The sequence below is a fragment of the Engraulis encrasicolus genome, chromosome 21 (genome assembly GCF_034702125.1).
Source record: "Engraulis encrasicolus isolate BLACKSEA-1 chromosome 21, IST_EnEncr_1.0, whole genome shotgun sequence".
Taxonomy (NCBI): Eukaryota; Metazoa; Chordata; class Actinopteri; order Clupeiformes; family Engraulidae; genus Engraulis; species Engraulis encrasicolus.
In genome coordinates this window covers 810,001-835,000 of record NC_085877.1, presented here as the reverse complement: position 1 = coordinate 835,000, position 25,000 = coordinate 810,001, and the positions used below count along the sequence as shown (strand labels likewise).

Here is a 25,000-nt window from a genome sequence, read left to right as displayed (position 1 = left end):
CGCACACACACGCATGTGTACACACACACAGGCGCACGCACGCACGCGCGCACGCACACACACACACACACACACACACACACACACACACACACACACACACACACACACACACACACACACACACACACACACACACACACACACACACACGACCAAACTGAAGGAGATCAGTTTGGTCAACTTCGATTGTAATACAGCCATTTTCCACTTGTATTGATCTGATCAAGTAGGTCAAAACAACAGGAGCAGTCGATTTGGCTTGGGTTAAGCTCATAAGTGGAAACCAACATTTGATCCAGTGACCTGGTCATAGATATGCTGATGACCCACCTTCCAAACTGTCAGCATGTGTGTGTCATACTGTCACCCTCTCATAACTCACTATTACACTAACACCTCATGCAAACTGCTGCATCACCAGAGTTGTGAGAGGACAGCGACACCTAGTGCTAGTAAAATTAATTTGAATAAAATTCGTAAAATGCAGCTGTTGTATGACATCAGGGGACAAGAATCGTCACACACACACACACACATACAGAGAGGCCCGCTGACGGGGGGGGGGATAAAGGGGTATGTTGTCTCAGGCCCAGGGAGATAGGGGGACCAGAATTGAGTTTACATATTGTGTAGGGGACCCTTTGGCTTTGTCCTTGGCCCAAATAAAGTTGTCAGCGGCCCTGCATACAGAGAGAGGGAGGAGGAGAGGGAGGGAGAGAGAGAGAGAGAGAGAGAGAGAGAGAGAGAGAGAGAGAGAGAGAAAGAGAGATGCTTTGGCAATACAAACTATTTTTTGGCATGCTAATAAAGCTTCTATGAATTGAATTGAATTGAATTGAATTGAGAGAGAGAGAAAGAGAGAGAGAGAGAGAGAGAGAGAGAGAGTGAGAGAGTGAGAGAGAGAAAGTAATTCAGTCCTTCATCCATCTAAACCCACATAATTGTCCCTGCCGTATGACCTAATAATAATATATATTATAATAAGTAAGGGATAATGTTCTGTGAGGCGGTCATTCTCGTGGAACATTACCCCACTTATTACACGGGCGCTTGCCAAAAAAGCAATAATAGACATAAATTTGTCTTTGGCATTCATTTCACAGAGACGTTATGTCAGCAGAGATTTACACTTCCAGTAACTAGTCTCTAGGTTTGACCTGACAGGCGGAATGAAGTGTTTGAGAAAGCGACGCTGTAATAGGCTACGTTTCGACTTAATATCTGTATGCACAGCAGTTGCGCTGCAAAAAGGCGACCGGCCGAGTTGAGATCCGCCGAGCTCCTGGTGCCTTTTAATGGGCTTTGGGATTTGGAGCGAAGCCGTGGCAAGCGATCAGTTAAAAACTGGAAACGATGGCTGGCTTTACTGACTCTGAGCCTCGCGTCTGCTCTGAAGGAGAGGTTCTCCCCCTGGCAAAGTCATTGCTGCTTTGTTTGGATTGCGTTACGTCACGGGGCTGATGATGTATCGGAATGATTAAAGAGAGCGAAGGAGGCCTGACGTGTGCCGTAACTCAGTTGCGCTAACTGCTAAATGCGTTACTGCGCTGGGCTTAGCCATGGTGGTATTGAACACAGCGACGGCCCACATTCGTCAACAGAGAAGCTTGTGTGGTCAGCTCGCCTCAATCCAATTCATTCTCAATTTGCGGTGGTCACTGCACACCGGTATGATTCACCCACACCTACTGAAATGTCCAAAATGACACATGTCTCTGAGTCCATTCATCAACTCACAAGCAGGCTGACAAAAACATCTGCTCAAAAAATTGTGGCCCTCACACGCACCACATCTGACATTGCAATAGGTCCCTCATTCAACACTGATTTTATTGCTCAGGCATATACTATATACATCTCTATCTACTCAATTCAATTCAAACATGACAAGTATTTAGACATTCCTACTGCCAAAGCAGTTATTACAGTACATAGAACATAATGAATTTCTTTCTTAGACACATACAGTACACAAATAAATAGAGGTCTGCATTGGGTAAAAGAAATATCCATAAATCCTTCATCCAGCCATCCAGCCATCTATGTATCCATACGCATTCAAATTCAGCTACTTTTTGCACAGTCTTTCCCTGGGTCAGTAATTAGGGCATGAGAAATGGCTGGTGAGTGAGTTAGTGAGGGGTCTGCTGCAAAGACCTGTCTAAGGGGCATGAATGCAGACAGAGGCCCTGCTATTGTACAGTCAGGGGGCATGCAGAGATTCAGTAAGACAGCTGGACACTCCCTGTTCATTTGATGCCGACGGAGCAGGGATGCATAAAATTAAGTCGGCTTTAGGTACCCCCTCCTCTATCTCTCCCTCGCGCTTTCTGTTTTTGTGTCTCTGTGTCTGTCTTTGTGTCTCTCTCTGTCTCTTTGTCTGTGTGTGTGCCTCTCTCTCTCTCTCTCTCTCTCTCTCTCTCTCTCTCTCTCTCTCCTCTTGATTTAACGTGGCCACTCATTGCTCTGCACCTCATATTCGCCCGCAATTTATGGCCCGCCGAGAGAGACTGCAGAGTCTGGAGCAGTTATTACTGTACGAACGCAGGCATACACTCACACACACACACACACACACACAGACAGGTTTTTGGACACCCACTCACTCACAGCACATGCACAAACACACACACAGATTTAAGTAAACACGTATTGACACACGCACACACACACACACACACACACACACACACACACACACACACACACACACACACACACACACACACACACACACACACACACACACACACACACACACACACACACACACACACACACACACACACACACACACTGTGGAAATGAGTCAGAGAATGCTATGAAATGTGCGTGCTGACTCACTCCGGTGGCCGGGCCCATCTGAGTGGAAATAAGTCATTATTAGTACACTGCACTTTTGGCTTTTATACACTCTGTAATAAAGAGTCATCTGCTGATTCATTGTCCTGTAATACTCAAAGTGATTATTTTGTTTTGTTTTGGTACATATCCCTAAATCATGATCGGAAACTGAGAAGTGGTCTAGTTTAACTGTCTTTCTTCTGTTTTTTTTTATTCTATTCTATTCTATTCTATTCTATTCTATTCTATACTATTCTATTCTATTCTATTCTATTCTATTCTATTCTATTCTATACTATTCTCTCTCTCTCTCTCCTCTTTCTTTCTTTCTTTCTTTCTTTCTTTCTTTCTTTCTTTCTTTCTTTCTTTCTTTCTTTCTTTCTTTCTTTCTTTCTTTCTTTCTTTATTTCTTTCTTTCCCTCCCAGGCTCAAATATCTGGCACCCCCCTTGCAGACAGGCTGCCCGGATTGAGGAGAAGAGCAAGGTATGGCAGCGCAGCACAAACACTGACTTTTAAAACAATAAACATGGGAGTAAACATACATTGAATCCTATGGAATCCTAAATTGAAATGGAGTCACTCTGCCCGATCTCAACACTAAACCATTGTAGACATGGATGTAAAACCAGGACCATTAAATCAACTGGTTTACACTAGACAAGATCCCTTGGGCGCAGTGGTAGATAACCTGGAGTCAGAAAACTTTAGTCCAGTCACTATATTCCAAAATAGTTGGTTCAAGCTGGGCACTTAATGCACAGGTGGTGTAATGCTACTGTCTCAACCTGGTTAAGCAGCTGTATTCATGTGAATCAGTTGGTTTCGTAAATGCCTAAAACAAAGATGCTGTGCTGGATTGTATAGCTTTTGAACCCAAGTTTACCCATCACTGCGGGTAGTGTAGTACCACAAGTTGTGCTGTGACCCCCCTACCCAAAAAACCCAAGGCCGTCCGTCCCCCATTATAGTAATTCACTTCTTCCTCCCAGAAGCAGGTCCGGATACAGCTCAATGACCTCCCCATACAGGTTTGTGACATGCAGCCCCCCACCCCACCCCACCCCAACCCCTTCCCCAAGCACCTGCCAATCAACATCAACCAACTCCCACCCGACTTTCCTCCCCCAAGACTTGCTGTGCATGATATCTCATCTACCTCAACCAGAGTTGCACATACCAGCTTTAGAAAGTAACCGTCCTGCCAGACATTATGTCTTTTGACTGTGGCCATTTGTCAAAGTCTAGTGTACTCCCTTCCAAGTGTATAAGCCTTCATAATCACGCCAAGTGATTGGATACTCTTTGGTGAACTCTGCGGAGTATCCAATCACTGGCCGTGACTAAGTAGGCTCACACACTTCCAAGGCTCATACACTTGACATTGGGAAGTGGCCTGTGTCTCAACAGATGAAATGACAAATTAGCTTAGCGACATGTCGGAAAAAAGTTGTGCTAATTACGAATGGCTGCCCAAGTCAACTGTGGCTAGAGCCAATATATGGTAGGACTTTTTACTTTTCTAAACCCGGAATGTCCATCTCTTATCTCAGCGTGTTTTGAGCTGAGCAGAAGCCACACAGGATCCTCTAAATGAAAAAAAATAAACAAACAAACAAAAATGCTGCGGTCTGTGTTAGCCTGATCCCATGATCAGGCAGAAAATCCCAATCTGTGATGAGCTGACTCACGCCTCATTGACGCTGTGTGGGATTGGTAGTTTTGCTTGGAAGTGTGACGACTACTGTTGGTTGGCCAGCCCAACGTTGCAGTGCTTTTCTTACTAATGGGCCAACTTTGTGTTTTTTCCATAAAAGTGTGGCCGTGGCAGGCAATCACCAAGTGAAAACAGCCTCCCTCTACCTCTCTCTCTCTCTTTGTCGCTCTCTTACACACGCACTCACTTCGAAATTTGCTTTGTTAACATGATTGTGTAGATACAGTGTTGCCAAAGCTGGTTTGCACAGCTACATGATAACCATCAGACATCCTTAATTAATGCATTATAACAGTAGTGACATGTAGCCTAGTACTGACTTGTAAAGTGTGCACATGCACGCTCCCACTTTACACACACAAACACTCTTGCTCCTCTTCATCTCTCTTTCTTTTCCTCTTTTCCTCTTATCTTATTTGTCTGATCAGCTGCACTAAATACCCCCTTCCTGTTTTGTTATCCAGGTTACCAGGACCTCCTCTGAAAGCATCACCTCAGCACCTGCCTCATCGTCAGGCTCCCCAAGTCGAGTCATCTATGTAAGTCGCTCCTGTACTGCTGGCTAACCTGGAACAGTTACGTTGGAACAGCTCACGTGAACTGACAATACCAAACTCTTCCATTACCTATCAGGCTGTAGCCGGTATCACTTTTTGTATGTATGGATCTGGATTGCAGTGTGTGCTTTGGCCAGAAGGGGACAGTATTGTGTAGCATAACATCTATGTAGATTATTTATGTCTTTCTGTCTATCTGTCTGTCTGTTTGTCTATTTGACTGGCTTACTTTCTACATCTGACTGTGCAATCTTTGTTTCATATGACGTGGATTTCAGGATGGAATTCAGACCAATGTAGACACTTGTCACCCTTCTTGCCTGCCTGTCTCTCCATGTTTTCTTTCTGATTTCCGTCCTGCAGGCAAAGCTTGGAGAAGAGCTTCTGGACTACAAGGACCTTGCCGCTCTTCCCAAAACAAAAGCGATCTACAACATCGACCGGCCCGACATGCTGTCCTACTCGCCCTACATCAGCTACCCCACTGACGAGAGGGTCTATGGAGAGGTCAGCACAGACACACACACATTATAGTGTCCATCACGTGCTTGGAGCAAACCTTCAACTTGAATTCAGCAATTATTTTCTATGCAAGAATGCACTTTTGGTCTCCGTCACTATTTCTGACTTCTAAGGGCGTATTCAGACCAGGAAAGTCCGATAGTTCACTTTGTTTGGTCCGAACCTAATTTAAAAAAAATTGGTGCGGTTGGCTTTCAGACTGTGTACATTTCAGTAAGCGGACCAAAATCGACAAGAAAGCCACGCGCCCTGAGGTCGTTCAGCTATTGGTCAGAAACGACACGCGCAACAAGTTAAGGCTATGTCCAAATAGGCCTACAAGCATCCAAAGAGTTCAGCGGCATGTAAAATAAACGTTCACGGCATGTATGGCATAGCGCTCACACGAAATATAGCGCAGACTATCTGAAGCTCATGAAGGGAGTCTTCCTGAAAGCCAATTGATTGATCCCGCGAGTTGGGATAGCCACATTTTATCCCTGTTTCTTTCTTTCTTATAATGTCATATAGCGTGCGGGCGAGATTGCTGGCTGGTTTAGTCATCAATATTAGGATAACCACCTCCCTGCAATCAGTGTTATACACTTGGGATGTCTGGGAACAACGCAAAACAGGCTCAATGTGAAACATTGGCGAGCTTATTCCACGCACCACGCCATTCTTTCTTCTCGAAAATAAACAGTGCGCCCCACTGTCATTTGGATACGTTTGTATTGGAATATTGGCTACCATTTGCAGCAATATTTCACGCACTCCATCAAGGAAAAAGTAACATGATGAGCACGGGCATAGCGTTTGGATCATACAAACTTGCCAACATGCCACCACAGCGGGTAAATTAATGAATTACCTTCATTGTCTTCATCACAACTTCTTCAAGTAGCCTAGGCTATTCCACTAGCCTACATCCAACGCACAGCTAGCAAGCCAGGGGGATAAGTGCCAACGTCGTAATTATTGCTATCATTATCAGAATCCATACTGTGCGGACTACAGTGTTTTCTTCCGTTTCTTCAGTAGATGCTTTTCGGATTTGCCCCAATCAACATTTAAAATGCTGTGATAGGTAAATTAACAGTCTCTTTTTCCTTTCCTGTGCTCCACTGACAAGCATCCTCATTGAAAATATGAATGACCGTATAGCCTACAATAATGTAGCCTACGCCCACGATTGCGACAGTTTAGGCTATTATTTTATTAATATTAATATTGTTGCAAACAAACCACTCTGTCGAATCTACACCAAAGACATGGACATGACAAGTTGTGGAGTCGCTTTGTTTACACTCTGTTTCCCATTAATCTCGAAAAACGACGGAAGCTCCCGAGGTACAAAAAAAGCAAAAAGTCTGGGATTAGGTCCGGTCTGCTTTCACACCTCCAAAAGGTCCGCACCAGGGTTCGTTTGATCCGGACCGAGTCCGACCTTTCAGCTCGGTCTCGGTCCGCTTGTTTGGTCCGGACCAGGATTCGCTGGTTTGTATTCAGACCATCCCAAAAGGTCCGAACCTGGTCCGTTTGGTCCTTTGGTCCGGACCAAACCTGGTAGGTGTGAATACGCCCTAAATCCTCCTGATTCCTTGCATTTCATCACAAAAATCCCTTCACAATGTCATTTACATTCAAGCCTTCTAGTCTCATGCACTGTAAAACAACAAAGTAAACAACAAACTACAAAAAACAAGGTAACAGGCTGCTTGGATGTTTATAGATTGATATAACTTTTTATACTGCCTTGAAATTTGCGCAAGCTAAACTAACATAAAAAAGATCCACACAGCCTGTTGCCTTCATTTTTATGACGTTGGTTCCAGTGGCGTAGGGACATAAGGGCCAGTGTGGACCAGTGCCACTATGATTGACAGCTGGCCCACACTATCAGAAGTGTCCAGCATCAAGTAAAAAAAAAATATATATAGTCATAATATTAATAATAATAAGTGAAAGACACAGAAAAATGCAAGGAACTAAATAAAACAGCCACAATATGGTCAACATCCTGCTCAATGCTGTCTTAGAACTTTTTTGGTCACGCCCGATATAATTATTTTATTAGCTTAATTTTGATTGGCCAGCAGCAACGCACATTCATAACTGTAAACAATCGCTAGAACTTGCAGCGGGTTTTTGCTAGCCAGTGCTATCTTTTACAGAAATGCTGTTGCGGCTGTCACAGAAGTTAGTGAAGCATTCAACAGTTCTTTGCTAAGAATGGCAATTAATGGATGGCTTTACCCGATGGAATACTAAGGAATAGACTATGGATGTAGGCTACCACCACGCACAAGTTAGGAGATATTCATTTCAAACTACCAAGAATGGAAAAAAACACAAGCTAACATTGGCTATAGAAAAACGATCAGAGTGGTGCAGGGCAATTAAGGGAATATTTGACCACGAAGTGTGAATCATTTGGGCTATTTTCTTTTGGTGAAGCAGTCTAATCTAGGGATAGTGGGCTCATGTGTGTGTGTGGAACAGCCTTCACCCACCGTGGTGATTGATGTTTGACTAGCATCCCCTTTTGTATGAGCAACAGTTGTGCTTTTAATGTGTAGGATGTTGGATTTATATTGGCTATTATCCTAGGTAGTTCTGTGGTGGCATATATCAGCAACTTTGGTATCACGGCTAGTGTCCAATGCGTAGCCTAAATATGGTGTTGTCATACCAAACATTTCTCATCGTTCTGTCCATAGGTCTGCCTCTTGCAATTAGGCTAAGCCTCTATGTTAAAGTTCTGTCGTCCGATGAGGAACAGTTTTCAGTATGCCAACACGGTCAACGCCTGTTGAAATCCAGCTACAAAACCGTGAATAACTTGCCGAATTTGTCCGATGGTTGCAAGACTCTTTCTCCCTCGCGTGCACTGCACTCTCTCTCGCTCTCTCACTCACTCACACACACACACGCACTTGAAACTGCAGAGGTCAATGGTAAAACGTTTTGTTGTTTTGCTGTTTTGCACAGTGCCTCAATTAACGCAAGCATCCATAGCACACTGTATATATACTGTACGTATGAAGGAGTCAATTAGACAAAGCTCCAGGCCTCCGCAAAGCTCCACAGCATCGTATAGGGACCTGATATTCGGTGCCAGGGATTAAAATGAACTTCGTCCTGTTATTTAGGCCTAGTGAAAAAAGGGGTCCGCACTAAATTACCAAAGGCCCACAGTATTTACATTTTCTGCCTACGCCACTGGTTGGTTCTATGCTTTATTTTTCTACACTGTTCATCATCATGTGCTACGCAGTACTTACTCACAGCCATCCTTGCTACCATTGTTCTGTTCATTCATTGTTAGCCTGTAACATCAGCATTCATGTGTACAGTATCCCACCTAGCATGGGATCCTCATCTTCCTCATCACTCACTCATCTGCTCTCTTCCCTCTCGTTTGCAGTCACCCCAGTTGCTATCCCCTACTCCAACAGAGGTAAACAGTCCACGGGTGGTGGGCTTTTGTTTTGAAACAGATATAGGAACATTGCGCTGGATGTAAAGTATACAGTATGTAATATGAAGATACAGTATGTCTACATATTCTTCAACCTCCATGTATTGTGGCAACACAGTCACTGTGGCTGGCTGGGTTGCAGGAATGTTCCAGAAACATTTCCTGCAGTGTTTTGTGTGTCAACAGATGTCGTGGAGTGATGCTAATGTTTCTTAAACATTGTGTAGTGGTCCAGACGTGTTTTTTTGTTGTGTTGTCGTCTGGCTGTGGTGTGTTTTGGTGTGTCTGTGTGTATGTGTGTGAAACTGGCATGTTTTCGCTCAGAGGTCAGCCCAGCTTTGACCAGTTCCTTCCTGTGTTACTGTTGGTGAAATGTGTTAACAAATAGTTTTTGTGTCGCTCTGTGACTGTGTGGTATCCGGGGGCAGACCTCTGGAGCTATGTGTTGACATTGAATATGAGCTGTTGATTGGTAACAGCAGTCACTGCACAGTAAATGTTGCGGTGCTTATTCATATAGAAGAGTGTGAAGGTTTAGCTGTCTTAAGTGTTGAATTAACATAGATTTTTTTTTACTCTGTGTGTTCTTCACCCTCTGGTCGACCAGGGAGAAGGAGAGAAATCGCCCCGACAGAGGAGGCCCTCCAGCCCCAGCTCCAACAGCTCGCTGGGGGGTTACGGACGCTACACCCCCTCCCGTTCACCACAGAACTATAGCAGAGCAGGTAGGCAGCCATCTTGGTGCTACGTCACCACCACGTTGTCTCACGTAAACCCAGTACATTTTGCAGTGTTAATAATGCAACACTTATAGGGTACGTTTATTAAACGTGTTAGGTGTTGAATTAACACTATGAAATGTATTGCGATAGAAATGCTACAAAGTAGATAAATGCTAATGTCATTTTCCCTCTTTCCCTCCTTTGTAAATGTGTGGATTTTCATCTTTGTAACCATCTTCAAATTCAGGTTCTATTTAAAACATCTTTAAATGTTTTCCAAATCAATCACATCTGTGGCAGTTCATATACTTTATAAATGTCCATGTTTTAATGGCTATGAACATGCACATTTATTTGTAGACCACATGATTACATAGCTACATGTACATGTAGTTACCTAAGTTGCATTGTCCTTCCCCCCTCCTTCCTCCTTGTTAAATTGGGACATTCCATGCCAGAACATTACAGGGGTGCTCCTCACTACAGCGCCCATCACGGAAACTCCAGTTCTCTGCCCTACTACGGAGCGGGCAGGCACACCCCCACCAGCCCCACTGGTGCCAGGGACCCCTCCTTCCTGCCCCTGTACTACTCTGGGCAGGCCAGGCAAGGGGGCCACTTTGGGAGTCTTACTACTGGTGGCGGTGGAGGTGGTGGTAGTGGTACCACGCTCCCACTTAATCCCACCACCCTGGCAATGCTGCAGCAACACAACTACATCCCTTACTTCAGAGGTACCAGGCCTGATAAGCCACAGGACTGGGCCCTGTCCCAATACAACCCAGGAACCCAAACTGAAAATGTTGACTTGTTCACTTTAAAGCACACTCTGTAGGGAACAAAACAATGTTCCATATACCCTATACAGCAGTGGTGAAGTCTACGTAGAACGTGGGTATACAGAGTATACCCACTTCTAAATTTCAGGGATTTCAGTATACCCACTTAAAATTGATTTATCCATTGTTTTGAATAGCACAAATATATACAGTATACCCACTTCAAAAAATGCTCAAATATATAGTATACCCACCATAAAAAAGTAGATTACACCAGTGCTATACAGTGTACTTTGGATTTGAAGAAGTTAACTTTTTGTGGACGTAGCCAGGGAGCCAGTAAGTTCACAGACCTTGTGAACCTTCATGATGAGCTCTGTGGACACTTCAAAAATATGCACTATGTTCAGTCTGGCAGTGCTAACTGGAGCTGTAGACAAGAGCTGTCAATATTGGGGCAGGGCCCAGGTTGGTTTGTGCTGCTTGTGGTGCCGTGTGCTGTGGAATCCAGAGTTCTCCAATGCATTGACGAAATAGCATGTACTTCAACACAACTAATGGCACTCGGTAGAGGAATGTTTGTGGTTGTGCTATGTCTTTCACCAGTGATAGACCACTCTTCTTGACAAAGCAAATCAGGAAAAAAAACGTATATGTGTGTATGGAAAAAGCAACGTTTTTGACTTTGGATGTAAGCTTTAATTAATATTGTGCCAATTGGTCTGGTGCCTCTAACTGCAGATGGGCCTTTCGATGGACCTATTCACTCTTTGCTGAAAACACTCATTCATAACAACATTGCTATGACAATGCAGAGAGTCAAGTTGCCGATTAAGGCTTGGTCATTACCATTTTGGTGACAGTAGAGGGCCTGCACAAAGGGGTCAAACACCATTCCAACTCTCAAGTAGTTGCATCCACAGATAGAATTATTCAATACAGTGAAGCTCCTATATTCATCCTAATGCCATGCATGTTAAAGTTGTAACAATCTGATTTCAGGCGATTGCAACTTTTATGTCAACATTCTACTGTTGGATGATCAATGGGTTATCTTAGTACTCCTTTCCCTTCCTCTTCTCCTGCCTGGATGTGAAAATTCCTCCTTGTTCTTCATTCCTTACTCCCCTCCTTCCTAGGACATACGCAGGATCCAGTGCTTGAAATCAAGCCTAGGACATCCTTGCATCTCAATTTACCACCCAACGGTAAATTTTCCTGAAAGGGATCCCACACGGGTCCCTTACTGTACTTTGTCATCCCCCACCTGCACCACCACCACCACCACCACCTCCACCACCACCTCCTCTCAATGTCTGGTGTCACTCCTCCTTCCCTTGTGCCCCCTCTGATCAGTGTCCTGATCAGTGTCCTAGTCCTGTTTTTTTGTAATTGGTGTGCATCAGGGCTCCATATTCGGACCTTGGCATTTTTTTTCCTTTTTAACATGTCTTCCTTGGTCTCTGTCTGGAAACTTGACATATCATTTGTTAATAACTTATTATTTTTTGCATGGTAAATATCGGCTTGTACCTTTTCATTGAGATGGATGAGAGTCAGCTCACTTGTAAATCACAAAAGAGTGACCATTAACACTTGTCAGTATCCTGTCAGTGCTATGTGTTGTCTGGTTGTTTAAAATTCATTGGTCGTGTTAACCGGAATGAAACCATACTTTGTCTTGCCCCTGGTGCTTTCTCTTCTGGATGTTATTTTATTCTGGTGTCGTCTTGGATATTGTTTCTGGATGTGCTTCATTGTTTTTGCACGACCTGATGAATTACAGCTCCTGGGTCATGTCAAGGAGTGGTTTTCCAGCCAGGATTATGGTCTGGCCATGCAGACTCTTGACAGGCCCTCCTTTCTCCACCACTGTTTATCTGCGGACAGTTACTGTAGACTAGAGGGGGAGAAAATGGCTCCCTTGAATAAGTTGTCTACCCGCCGAATAACAAGGAGTCAGAAAAATCCATTGCTCAGCCGAGAGATCGGGGCAAAGCCACAGCAGCTCTGTCAGCCAAACCACAGGGACAGACAGTGATATCCATCCACACATGGCTCCTGCTCCACTCGCAGGGAGATTTACTGGGGTCTTATCCACAGGCACACGCACACACGCACACGCACACACACCAAGACGCGCAACACACATGCGCACGCGCATGCACAGCACACACGCACACACACACACACACACACACACACACACACACACACACACACACACACACACACACACACACACACACACACACACACACACACACACACACACACACACACACACACACACACACACACACACACACACACACACACACACACCAAGGTCTCAGGTTATTGGCCTGCAAAGGCTCATGTGTTAGTGAGTCTCTCGTCAACCAGAGTTGTTATTATCAGAGAAATGCACATTAGTATTGCACTGATAATGTTCAGCCTCTCACATGGGAATGGTACACTATTAAGATAGAAAAAGAGAAAGAGAGAGGGGGGCGGGGGGAAGAACCCATTGTAGAGCTAAAATATTAGGTTAGGTAAGAAGGCAAAATGGAACGTTGAAAAAGTAAATGCGAAGTGCAAACAAGTGACGAGAGGGATTAGCATTAGCAGGGCGATCAGTCTTGAGATTCCCATTTTAATCTCCGCAAACACCAATTTGAACAGATGGGAAATAGAGCGCTCTTCGTCGGCAGTCAAAACGGCGTAATGAAGTCATAATTAGGTGTTGCAGGAGCTGCCAGGACCCTGCCGCCCATTCGTTTGGGTCTTGCTCCTAACCACGCTTCACCAAATCCCAATGCACCATGAAAATGTGTTTTTCTGTGTTGTTTTTTCCCTTCTCCTCACATTCAATTAGCCTGTAGATTGCACTCTCCATTGCGTATGAGTTTACTTAACTGATTATCGCTGAGGGTAGTTGTTGTCCTATTTGCACTCAACGCCAGTGGAAACAAGAAATAAGACGATTCCAAAGCCGAGGTGATGATTACGGCGACTGTGCTGCAGACTCCACTTGTGTTAACACAACACCACTTAAATTGCCATCATGGCCTAGTAGCCAACAATGACATCCTCAAAGATTGGATGTGGGAAGCGTTTAAAAAAAAGAAAAAAGTGACTGAGGAGATCAAAAATGTGATAGAAGGAGAGAATAGAGTGTAGTGGAAAGCGCGCACATCCGGCAGAAAAGCATCAGCAGGTGCCAAATCAAAAAACTGTCATGTATAGGAGCGGGAGAGGATCTGAACACTGCTTGCAAAAGACTTAATGTATTTGGAGCAATGTTTCGATTATAGATCTTCTTCAGGCATAGAAAAACAGTGACCAAGAAAAACAGTGAACGACAAAAATAGAGATTGAAAATTGACATTGAGCACCCATATCCTGTATTACCAATTGGAGTAACTGAAACTGCTAGGGGAGAGAGAAAATGAAGCAGTGCAAAACCCTCAGTCAGTACTCCCGGGAGGAGCAAAACCATCAGCCCAGTGCCTAAGGAATATTTACGAGCAGCATATAACATCCTGCTGAGTTTGTCAGTCATCGGCCTCCTCCCACCATGCTTTACGTAGTGACAGATGGAGATGATCATCTCTCAGTGCAATGTGGCAAATCTGCGGTGCGTTTCTCGAAAGCGTAGTTGTTAGCCAGTTAGCAACTTCGGTAGTTGCCAATGGGAAATTACATTGCAATTAACAAAGTAGCTAACATTGTTAGCAACTATGGTTTCGAGAAATGCACCCCGGGGCTAGCTGGCTGCCTCGTGGGTGATGGCACCAGTGGGGGGAGCCGGAGGGTGGAGGAGGTGGAAGTATCTGACAGCCGGGCCTTCAGCCTTCCCTCCTTCTTCTCCTCTTGCTGTAGTAACCTCAGTCTGTCTCCCTTCCTCTCACCCCCTCCCGCAGACACAACTTGATCGAGGCCCACCCCAACCATGATTTGTGTGAGCTCAAAGTTCAGGGAGGTGTGGGGGGGGAGGAGGAGGGATATGGGGATCTGTCATGGAGGTTTGTGGAGGTTTAGGGCGGAGAAGGTGGGCTTTGGAAAGGAGGTTGAGGTTGAGGAGGTGGGTTTGATTTTTTCTTTTTTTTTCGGTCGGATACCAGCAGCCCAGCTTCAGCTCCTCCCAGCCTTCCTCTCGTGATAATCTGAGGCTTGCACTAACTGCACTGTGTGTGTGTGTGTGTGTGTGTGTGTGTGTGTGTGTGTGTGTGTGTGTGTGTGTGTGTGTGTGTGTGTGTGTGTGTGTGTGTGTGTGTGTGTGTGTCTTTGTCTGTCTCTGTGTGTGTGTCTGTGTCTGTGTCTGTCTCTGTGTCTGTGTCTGTGTGTCTGTCTCTGTCTGTCTGTGTGTGTCTGTGTCTGTGTGTCTGTCGCTGTCTGTCTGTGTGTGTCTGTGTCTGTGTCTGTGTCTGTGTCTGTGTCTGTGTCTATGTGTTTCTGTTCGTGTGTGTGTGCATGTTACGTTGTCGTTATGTGTGTAAGTGTGTACGTAGGAGAAAGAGAAAGATAATCAGAGAGTGGAAGTAAAGTATGTCTTTGGCCCATCTGGTCTCTTGTGGTTTTGTGTGCATGCACTGTGCATGTGTATGTGTGTGTGTCAGAGTGTGGGTGTTTTTTTGTGGGTAATGACTTGATCTTAACTACTGCTTTGCTCAGCATTTTGTTCCTCACACAAAGGGACGAGGAAGAAGGACTTTCACCTCACTAATGACCTCTGTTTTAACATCTTCCCCTCCTTGTCCTCTCGCTCTTTCTCTCTATCTCTCTCCCTCTACCTCTCTGTCATTCTCTCTATATCCTCTTTCAGCCTCTCTCTCTCTCTCTCTCTCTCTCTCTCTCTCTCTCTCTCTCTCTCTCTCTCTCTCTCTCTCTCTATCTATCTATCTATCTCTCTATCTCTCTCTGTCCATCTCTCTCTATATTCTCTTTCGGCTTGCCTTTCTCTATCTATCTATCTATCTATCTATCTATCTATCTATCTATCTATCTATCAGTCTCTCTATATTCTCTTTCGGCTTGCCTTTCACCCCTCTTCTCACCTTCTCTCTCTCTCTCTCTCTCTCTCTCTCTCTCTCTCTCTCTCTCTCTCTCTCCCTCTCTCTCCCTTTAACAAGACCCTTTGTGTAAAGAGTTACAAGCCGCTGGCTCCGTAAGGTGCCAGTGATTTCATGGCCCGGTCTGTTTTTGTGAACAGGGACCCACAGCTTTTGGTCATTAGACCCCTAGCACGGACCAAAAGAGTGTCACCGAAAACCCCACACGCGGGTCTAAAACGAATCCAGCCAAGGCTGAATCCCATCCAGGCTATCCTTTTACAACCGACGAGACACATGTTTGCGAAAAACATGAAGCATGAATAAATCGGAGTAGCTCATCTTTGACACCTCGTTAAGAAACGTTTGCGTGGTTGTCGAGCTGGATCTCATTAGCTGTGACACAAAAAGACGCTTTCTGCTTTTGTAGTTCGATACTCGCCAATAATATTTTTGCTTTTTTACTGTATTTCACAAATGCCAGTCACTTTCTTGCCTTTTGTATTGGGATATGTGTCCATTTTTTCACCATAGACTTAATGGACATGTGATGACATCCCTTTTGCGTCATCATGCGTGAAATTTTGTCCATCACCCTTGTCTAAGGACCAGAACTAGCAGCGGCTACACCAAAAATGTTAGATCCTATAGAACACTCTCTCATACGTGTTGTGCTGAGCCAACCTGCAAAAAAAGGAATTATACCAAAGATTATCAACTTATTCTGTTCAAACACTCTTGGCCATGAGGTTGCAGATGTTAATGCTTCGGATGATAGTGATGCAGTCTAACTTGCCTCTCTCTTGCTCCTCTCCTCTCCTCTCCTCCTTCCTGTCATGTGTGTCTACCCCCCCTCCCCCTCCCACCCCAAACCTCCATTTGTGCTGTCATTGTCGTACAACAACTCCCCTTCACCCCCCACCCCAACCCTGTTCCATGTTGTGCCGTCCCACAACCCTTTTCTGTCCCCGTCCTGTTCCATACCCCCCCCCACCCCCCACCCCTTGCGTCTGGAGGTAGTGAAAGTGGTCGGAGTACCCCCAGTCTGTCCACCTACTCCGACGGGAAGTCCCCGTCCTCTACGTACGTTGCGGCCCCCCGGCACTTCCACATCCCAGGTAGGCCCTTTGCACTTATTCACCGCCACCGTCATCGTCACCTCTGCTGTGGCTCTCCACTCCACATTGGCGCGCCCTCTCCTGACTTTGGCACTTCCAGCGTCTCCGATGACTTGCCCTCTTTCTTTGCTCTCTCATTTTTTCATTCTGTATTTCTTCGCTATTCTCTCTCTTTCTCTTTCTCTCGCTCTCTCTCTTGTCATATGAGTCATCGTGAAATTAGGTGATGATCAGTGCAACATTATCTCTGTGTTCTTATTCTCTCTCTCTTTCCTCATGCTCTGTCTCTGCTGTCACTCACAATTTTCATCATCTCTTCTCTTGTGGCTGCACCATTTCTTCTCATACTTTCTCTCTTTCTCTTTCTCTTTCTCTTTCTCTTTCTCTTTCTCTTTCTCTTTCTCTTTCTCTTTCTCTTTCTCTCTTGGTACACATACACACACACACACACGCACACACTTCCATACACATCTCTCGCATGCTATCTGACTTAACCTTTCAATCTTTTTTGGTATACATGTTTGGACGTTTTATCTCCACTTACTTGTATGTGAATGCTTATACCCTGTACTCAATCAACTCCAGTCCACATTTACACATTGGAACACATATGGGTCGTTTATCAATTTGAAAAAATATATCTTGTCACCCCACGTTCACCGCAGCCATCACTGTGACTGTGAATGACAGGGGCTGTGGTCAGGCGTCCTGGACGCTGTGAGGCCTGTCGGACGGACGTGTCGGGTAATTGGTGTTGAAATGCTACATTCACAGCTCGGTGGCTCCACTCTCAAGGGCTCACACATCGACACACTGCCCCCTTTTCTTGAGGAGTTAGTGGGGATGTGTGTTTGAGTGTGGGGTGGGTGGGGGCAAGATAGGGGTGTCTTTGGAGAACAATACAGACACTCACGTCCAACCTCACTCCTCCCCTCCCCTCCCCATCTTGGTTACCAGTTGAAAGGGGACCCGGGCTATCATTGATGTAATATGTTTTCTAACCCCCATTGTATTTATTGATTTTCTTTTAACCTCCCTGATTTTTTTATGAAGTCGGTTGTTTCCAAGGGGCTGGCAGCCGCTTAAAACAGTGAGAAAATGGCTCACATGTGTGTGTGTTAAATGCGTCATTCGCTCCTCAAGAAAAGAAAAAGCTAGAGAGAGAGAGAGAGAGAGAGAGAGAGAGAGAGAGAGAGAGAGAGAGAGAGAGAGAGAAAGAAAGAAAGGGAAAGAGAGAAAGTGAAAAGAAATAAAAAGATGTGTTTTCGGAGAGAGGCCGATCGAATGGCAGTGCTATCTAAGCATTTCAGTTCGATGAAACCCACTTTGTGCGACAAACACACTGACTTCATTAGCGACAGTGAGGCAATGCTCCCTCGCCTCCTCTGTGTCTCCCGCCGTTTATCACTGCAATCCCCCAGGGTCACGTTATGTGGCTTGATGATGTTTATATTACAGTATTTCTCCGGAGCTATAATGTGAGGAGATTTTAATTCGAAGGGGGCGTGCTTGGTGACACTCAAGTGTATAATTGCTGCCACAATGGTTTTTTAAGTTGACTACATGTCGTTTTTTGCATGGACCGCACATTTTTTTCAAGCCCTGGCTTGAAAGTTGCAGCTACCCCCCTTTCCCCTCTTTCTGTTCATTTTGCTGTTTCTGTTCTACAAAATGATCATGCACTACGATGTAGAGCCACCAAATTGCACTTAAGTGACTTCCCACTTTGTTACTGGCTGTGAATGAAAGGGTCTGATGATGGGAGACTGTATTGGCTCATCAGAAACTGGACATGTTTCAGTCATATCAATTGCTCAAAACATTCATTTACTCTCCTCTTAGTTGGCTGTAAGGCCGTGAATGTCACTGTCATGTCACTTCAATCGAAAGTGATGGGTTGACATTTTCATTATTGACAATGATGAAGATGATAATGATGATGAAGATTGACTTGTCTTTTTTTGCAGTTGTCTGAATAATCCTGCCCTCTTCCCTTGCTTTTAATCTTTCATCCTCAAGTTAACAGCTAACTCATGCTTTTCTCCATATTTCCTGTTTGTTTCCCTTCTTGTATTCTTTATCCTCTCTTCCTCTCATCTTTGCTTCATTCGTGCTGGCTCTCTGTCTTTCTCTCCTTCTCTGCTCTACCTTTCTTCTTTGGCTCTCTCTCTATCCTTCCATCTTTAGAAAATAAGGTCAAAGATAATATCTATAGAAAGCCCCCTATCTACAAACAGCATGGTACAGTCTGCTCTCTTCCTCTGTATCCAGTCCACCTCAGCATGTTGTGTTGCATGCGTATCGCCTGTGGCCGTGTTACCCAGTGATTTTTCACCTCGCCCATCATTGAGTGCATGTTTCCACCCCAGGCCAGGCCAAGACTTTAGGGCCAAAGATCCTTTCACATTGCATTACAGTACACGTAGCTGATGCCTATATCCAAAGTGACTTACAGTTATTTAGGTACAGGGTATTGGTTACACTGGAGCAATGGTAGGTAAGGTGCCTTGCCCAAGGACTCATTAGCCATTGATGATATGGGATTTGAGTCTTCAAACTTTCCGATTCCCAGACCAACTCCACTGTGCACTAGTGGTGTCAACAATAGTCGATTCGGCAATGCATCGCAGTGCAAGGCAGGACAATTTAATAATCAATTCGGCAAATGCCATGATCGATGTAACATATTTGTTTCAAGTGTCAATTGCTTTCTGGAACAAATGATCCAGCCCTTCACAGAATTCAAAACTGCAGACTGATACACACAACAACCAATACAATGTTGTTCAGTATCTGACTGCTTGTATTGCCTCATGACTGATGAAGAATTTGCCTTGCTTTCAGTCGAAATGTAATGCATTACAATGCATTATAGACTCAGACTGAATCGATTTGAATGGAATCGTTACCTCCCAAAACGTAATCGAATTGAATCATAAGGACAGTGCCAATGCACACCACTACTGTCCACTTCAGCAATAGCTGTCCACTTTCTAAATGCCATCTTCTCCAGGATGCATCTACAATAGCAGATGCATATAAAGTGATACCGCACGATTTCTGGAAATAAGCTCATTATACCCCTCCCCTTGAGTTAAGTCAACACAGTCTCATACCATCTTGTCAATTTCTGTCTACAGTTGACCAGGCTGCAATTTTTGACGTTGGGGGCATACCTGCTACGTCGTATGTTGACGTCGCCTAAACCTAGACCTTTCCCTAACCCTAACCTTCAGTGAAGTTATGCTGCCCCAAGGGGGCGCCTTTGAGACGCACATCACTTTTTGCCGAATTGCCGTCTGGTCAAAGGTCAGAATATGAAATTGACGAGTTGGGCCGTACATCCAGTGGTGCGCTGTAATAGTCATTGAAAAGTGAACTACCATCGTACTACAATATTATGACACAACACAGGGCCTTTAATAAAGCGCTGCGACTGGGTCATTGCCATTCTGGTAACAGCAAATTTGTAACGCTGTGACTTAACTGGTTCAAGAGATGGATAGTTTTTCCCACCTATGAAGAAGTAACAATCTCAGAAAGTTGTATTCTGCTAATAAACATGAAAACAAATAAATAAATCATTAGTCATGGTATTGAGCCCTGCAAGCCTGATGTGGAAACGCACCTGCATTTCTTTTCTTTCCCTTTATCTCATTCTTCTCACCTCCCCTCCTTCTCTTCCCCTCCTCTTCTCCTCCTCCTCCTCCACTCCTCTCCTCCTCCCCTCTCCTACTCCACTCCTCTCCTCCTCCTCCCCAATCCTCCATCACTCCCTCCCATGGTATATGTCAGCAATGTGTCCATCCCAGCCCTCTGCAACCCATAACAGCCCCCATCTGTGTCCAGTAACACCTTTGGAATGCCACGTGGTGGTGATGTCATTTGGATTCTGTTTCAGGAATTGTGTTTTCATTTTTCTCAGTATCTTTCTGTGTGTGTCTGTGCACTCTGGTATGCCACCCCACTTTTGTGCCCCTTGTGATGGGATGGGGATGTGAATCGCTCGGTGTGTCTACTTTTGCGTATGTGTGCAACGTGTTATGTGTGTTGTCATGTTACTTTTTTTACTCACAGACTTTTGCTCTCCCCACCTGTTCAACTGTGTTTCTGTCGGTGTGGTTGCTTGATGTTTTCCCAGAACCTTCCCTTCCTACTCCTTCCCTGCCTGGCTGTTTTTTGTTCCTTCCCTTGCAGTCCGAGGATGCTCTCCTCACTCACTCTTGTCTTGTTGGAGTGCCGTGCTAGACACTCTTACCTACCTCGTCTCTCACTCCTCTAACAGTCACCAGTCCCTCACATTGTAATGGTGGTTCGGTGTTTGACTTTGTGTTGGCACAAGTGTCCTCTTTTGTTTGGTTTGTTACAGTGACCGTGTTCTGTGCTGTAGTATTGTTGTAGTTAAGGTAGTGTGGTGGGAGAACATGCATACTACTGCTGCTGCTGTGGTCTGACTTTTTTTTACTGTCTTTCAGCATCCAGAACGTCATGGCAGGACGGAGACGAAATCGACCGAAAGGTAGCAACCCTGAACACAAGAGCCACTCTTGGAATGTGAATGAATGAACGAATGATGAATGAATGAATGAATGAATGAATGAATGAATGAATGAATGAATGAATGAATGAAAGAAAGAAAGAAAGAAAGAAAGAAAGAAAGAAAGAAAGAAAGAAAGAAAGAAAGAAAAAAAGAAAGAAAGAAATAATGGATTCATGAAGAGATGTGTGAATGACTGAATCTACTGTATAGATATGCATTTGCCCGTCCACCACCCACCCATCCTAGTTTGTCTGCTTGTCTGTTTTTCCATCCATCCATCCATCCATCCATCCATCCATCCATCCATCCATCCATCCATCCATCCATCCATCCATCCATCCATCCATCCATCCATCCATCCATCCATCCATCCATCCATCCATCCATCCATCCATCCATCCAGTCATAAAGCCATCCAGCCATTCATGCATTCACTTATTCATAAGCTACGTGACACTTGAATTTCCTCCTGGGGATCAATAAAGTTACTCTATTCATTGATTTATTCACTCATTTAGTCACTCAACTATGCATCCACCCATCAATGTATGCATTTGTCTGTGTCCATTTATGCATGTTTCTGTCCGAACCATTCTCACCTTCTGTCCTATATACTCTCTAACTGTGCCTAGACCAGGACCAGCTGGATGATACTGAAGAATGAGATTGACGGAGTGTCCCCAGACAGCACGGACCCCAGGACATCCACCCACAGCCTGCCCACCGACACCTCACAGCCCAGTGAGTGACCAATCAGATAACGGCATAGGGTACTGCCCCATGACACTTAAGAAACCAATCAGATAGCTTGTAGACCACCCCCATGCTCTTTTAGGCCATTGAATCAATGATGTCACACTTGGTCGTTGTAGTTGATTAACAATTGGCCATTGATAAGCCACAGCCCAATGAGTAACCAATCAGATTGCTTGCAGACCCCCCATGTCCCTTCAACACCATCCAACAGGGATGATGTCATCCACACTTTAATCTGGGTTTCATACGGTTGTAAATCTTTCCATTGGCATGCATGTAATATATTATTCCTTTTGAAAACTGACAAAGTTGAGTTCTTCTGCTGCAATGCCAGAATTCAGAGAAAAGGACACTGCCAGGACTGTTGCAACAATAAAATAATGAAAGTCTGGGAATGTTATATGCGGCATACCATAACAGCATTAGCAAACAGCAATAAAATGGCCGAAACCTCCAATGAAAACAAATTAAAAACAAATATGCGATGAGGAATAAACCAATAAAGTAGAAAGAAAATAACAAACAAAGTCAAGAAACGGCAATAATCTGCAACATCAGCTCGAGCATGATGACTGCACGCACAATGGCCATAGCCATCTGGAAAAATCCCCCCAACTGGTCCACACTGACACATGTTGGGCCAATCTTGCTACCTCTGCTAATTTATTCCATTTGTTTGGGAGAAACTTTAAAAGACAATTTAATGAGCTCAGTATTGATCTGTAGAGTTTCAGGGGATTGGAATTGCTGGCATGAAGTGCCTTTGAAGGAATAGAGATAGTGTCATTGTCCTCAACAGTCCTCAACAGCCCAAAACGTTTGCTCATTTGTCCATTATATTGGGCAGTCATGGGTAAGATAGGGCAGTCATGGGTAAGCGGTTAGGGCGTCAGACTTGTAGCCCAAAGGTTGCCGATTCAGACCTGATGTGACTTGTCTTTGCTGCTTTCAGTAATTCTATAACTAAATGGTAAATGGATTGCATTTATATAGCGCTTTTCCACTCCTTCGAGCACTCAAAGCGCTTTACATTGTACTGTATGCCTCTCATTCACCCATTCACACACCGGTGGCAGTGGTTGCCACGCAGGGTACCATCCTGCCACCAGGAGCAATTTAGGGTTAAGTATCTTGCTCAAGGACACACATGGGGTCAGGCAGAGCGGGGCACTGAGCCACCACCCCCTTAACTAACAAATGGCATACTTTTTACCACCGTCGATGGTCAGTGGTGGCAGTTGTTTTTGGACCCACTTTCAGAGGGTCCAAAAAGAACTGCCACCACTGACCATCGACGGTGATGCTGTGGAGAGAGTGAGCAGCACCAAGTTCCTTGGAGTGCACATCAGCGACGACCTCTCTTGGACCACCAACACTACATCACTGGCGAAGAAGGCCCATCAGCGTCTCTACTTCTTGCGCAAACTAAAGAAGGCAAGTGCTACACCCTCCATCATGACAACATTCTACAGAGGAACCATAGAGAGCGTCGTGTCCAGCTGCATCACAGTGTGGGGAGGAAGCTGCACGGAGAAAAACAGGAAGACACTCCAGCGTGTTGTGAACACAGCGAAGAAGATCATTGGAGTACCACTCCCCTCCCTGCAGGACATTTACACCGCACGCCTCACCCGGAAAGCACTGATGATCATCAAAGACACAAGCCACCCTGCACACAAACTGTTCAGCCTCCTGCCCTCTGGAAAGAGGTACAGGCGCCTCCGTTCCCGTACCACCAGGCTTGCAAGCAGCACGATGCATCAAGCAATCAAGATACTGAACACTCAACCCACTCTCCCTTCACTGTCAGCCTCTAGCCAGCCAGGCCACTGACAACGCTCCCCCCCCCTCATCCCCACCACCATATCTGCGACTGAACATTCCACCTGCACTACTACATCTGTGACTGAACTTTCAACCTGCACTAACTCAAAACATACACATGCACACACACACACACACACACACACACACACACACACACACACACACACACACACACACACACACACACACACACACACACACACACACACACACACACACACACACACACACACACACACACACACACACACACACACAAGCACACTGCACTTTCTGCACTAAACCCAAACATACACACACTGACACACAACTCATACTCACACACATACACACACACACACACACACACACACATACACAGGTACACACACACAGACGCACACCACACTTTCTACCTGCACTAAACACACACACACACACACACACACACACACACACACACACACACACACACACACACACACACACACACACACACACACACACACACACACACACACACACACACACACAAAACACATACAAACACACACACACACACACACATACTGCTGCTGGTGTATTTAATAAACCTTTTTTAATTATTTATTTTCTTCAAATGCTACTATTACTATGTCAGAACGCTATAAAGGACTTTTAGAAAAAGCACAACAAAATACCTCCTCTTAATGCATGTTCTCTACAAGTCTTCTGTTGTCCAGTCTTGCACTTTAAATGTCTGTATGAGCAATGTCTACGTCCATACTGTCTATGTCCATGTATGAGTACTGTCTATGTCCTTACCTAAATTAGTCTATGTCTGCATGGGAGAGAAAGAAACGCAATTTCAAATTCTTTGTATGACCAGTGCATGTAAAGAAATTGACAATAAACTTGACTTGACTTTAAATATAAAAATCAGCATACGCACAGTTACACAATTTATCTGTTATGCACATGTTTGATAAATGAGTGCCAGTATCACCCGCATATGGCCCTGATATTACAGTTGATTGGACAATAGTCGCTGTGTTCTCCAGCATGGCCCATATCTGTGTTGTACAGCTGGGTTCCTTCGCACCTTCTCGTTGAGTTGCAGCGCATGTGTTTTAAATGAAGGCTCATCCTGGCCCTGCAGCATCAT

General features: G+C 44.8%; 1 protein-coding gene across 10 annotated transcripts in view; it reads left to right on the top strand.

Annotated features, from left to right (window-relative positions):
* The window catches only part of ablim2 (actin binding LIM protein family, member 2), a 131,701-nt gene that overhangs the window by 87,480 nt on the left and 19,221 nt on the right, over positions 1–25,000 (top strand). For 3 of the 10 annotated variants that reach the window (XM_063187079.1, XM_063187076.1, XM_063187086.1), the window contains exons 8-18: positions 3,274–3,332; positions 3,839–3,877; positions 5,028–5,102; positions 5,484–5,627; positions 9,049–9,081; positions 9,710–9,827; positions 10,283–10,558; positions 16,653–16,754; positions 18,942–18,995; positions 21,230–21,273; positions 21,927–22,035. In XM_063187079.1, the coding sequence (XP_063043149.1) occupies positions 3,274–3,332; positions 3,839–3,877; positions 5,028–5,102; positions 5,484–5,627; positions 9,049–9,081; positions 9,710–9,827; positions 10,283–10,558; positions 16,653–16,754; positions 18,942–18,995; positions 21,230–21,273; positions 21,927–22,035 (1,053 nt within the window). The remainder of the gene's footprint in view (positions 1–3,273; positions 3,333–3,838; positions 3,878–5,027; positions 5,103–5,483; positions 5,628–9,048; positions 9,082–9,709; positions 9,828–10,282; positions 10,559–16,652; positions 16,755–18,941; positions 18,996–21,229; positions 21,274–21,926; positions 22,036–25,000) is intronic. The other 7 variants (XM_063187077.1, XM_063187081.1, XM_063187080.1 and 4 more) reach the window with 7 other exon arrangements.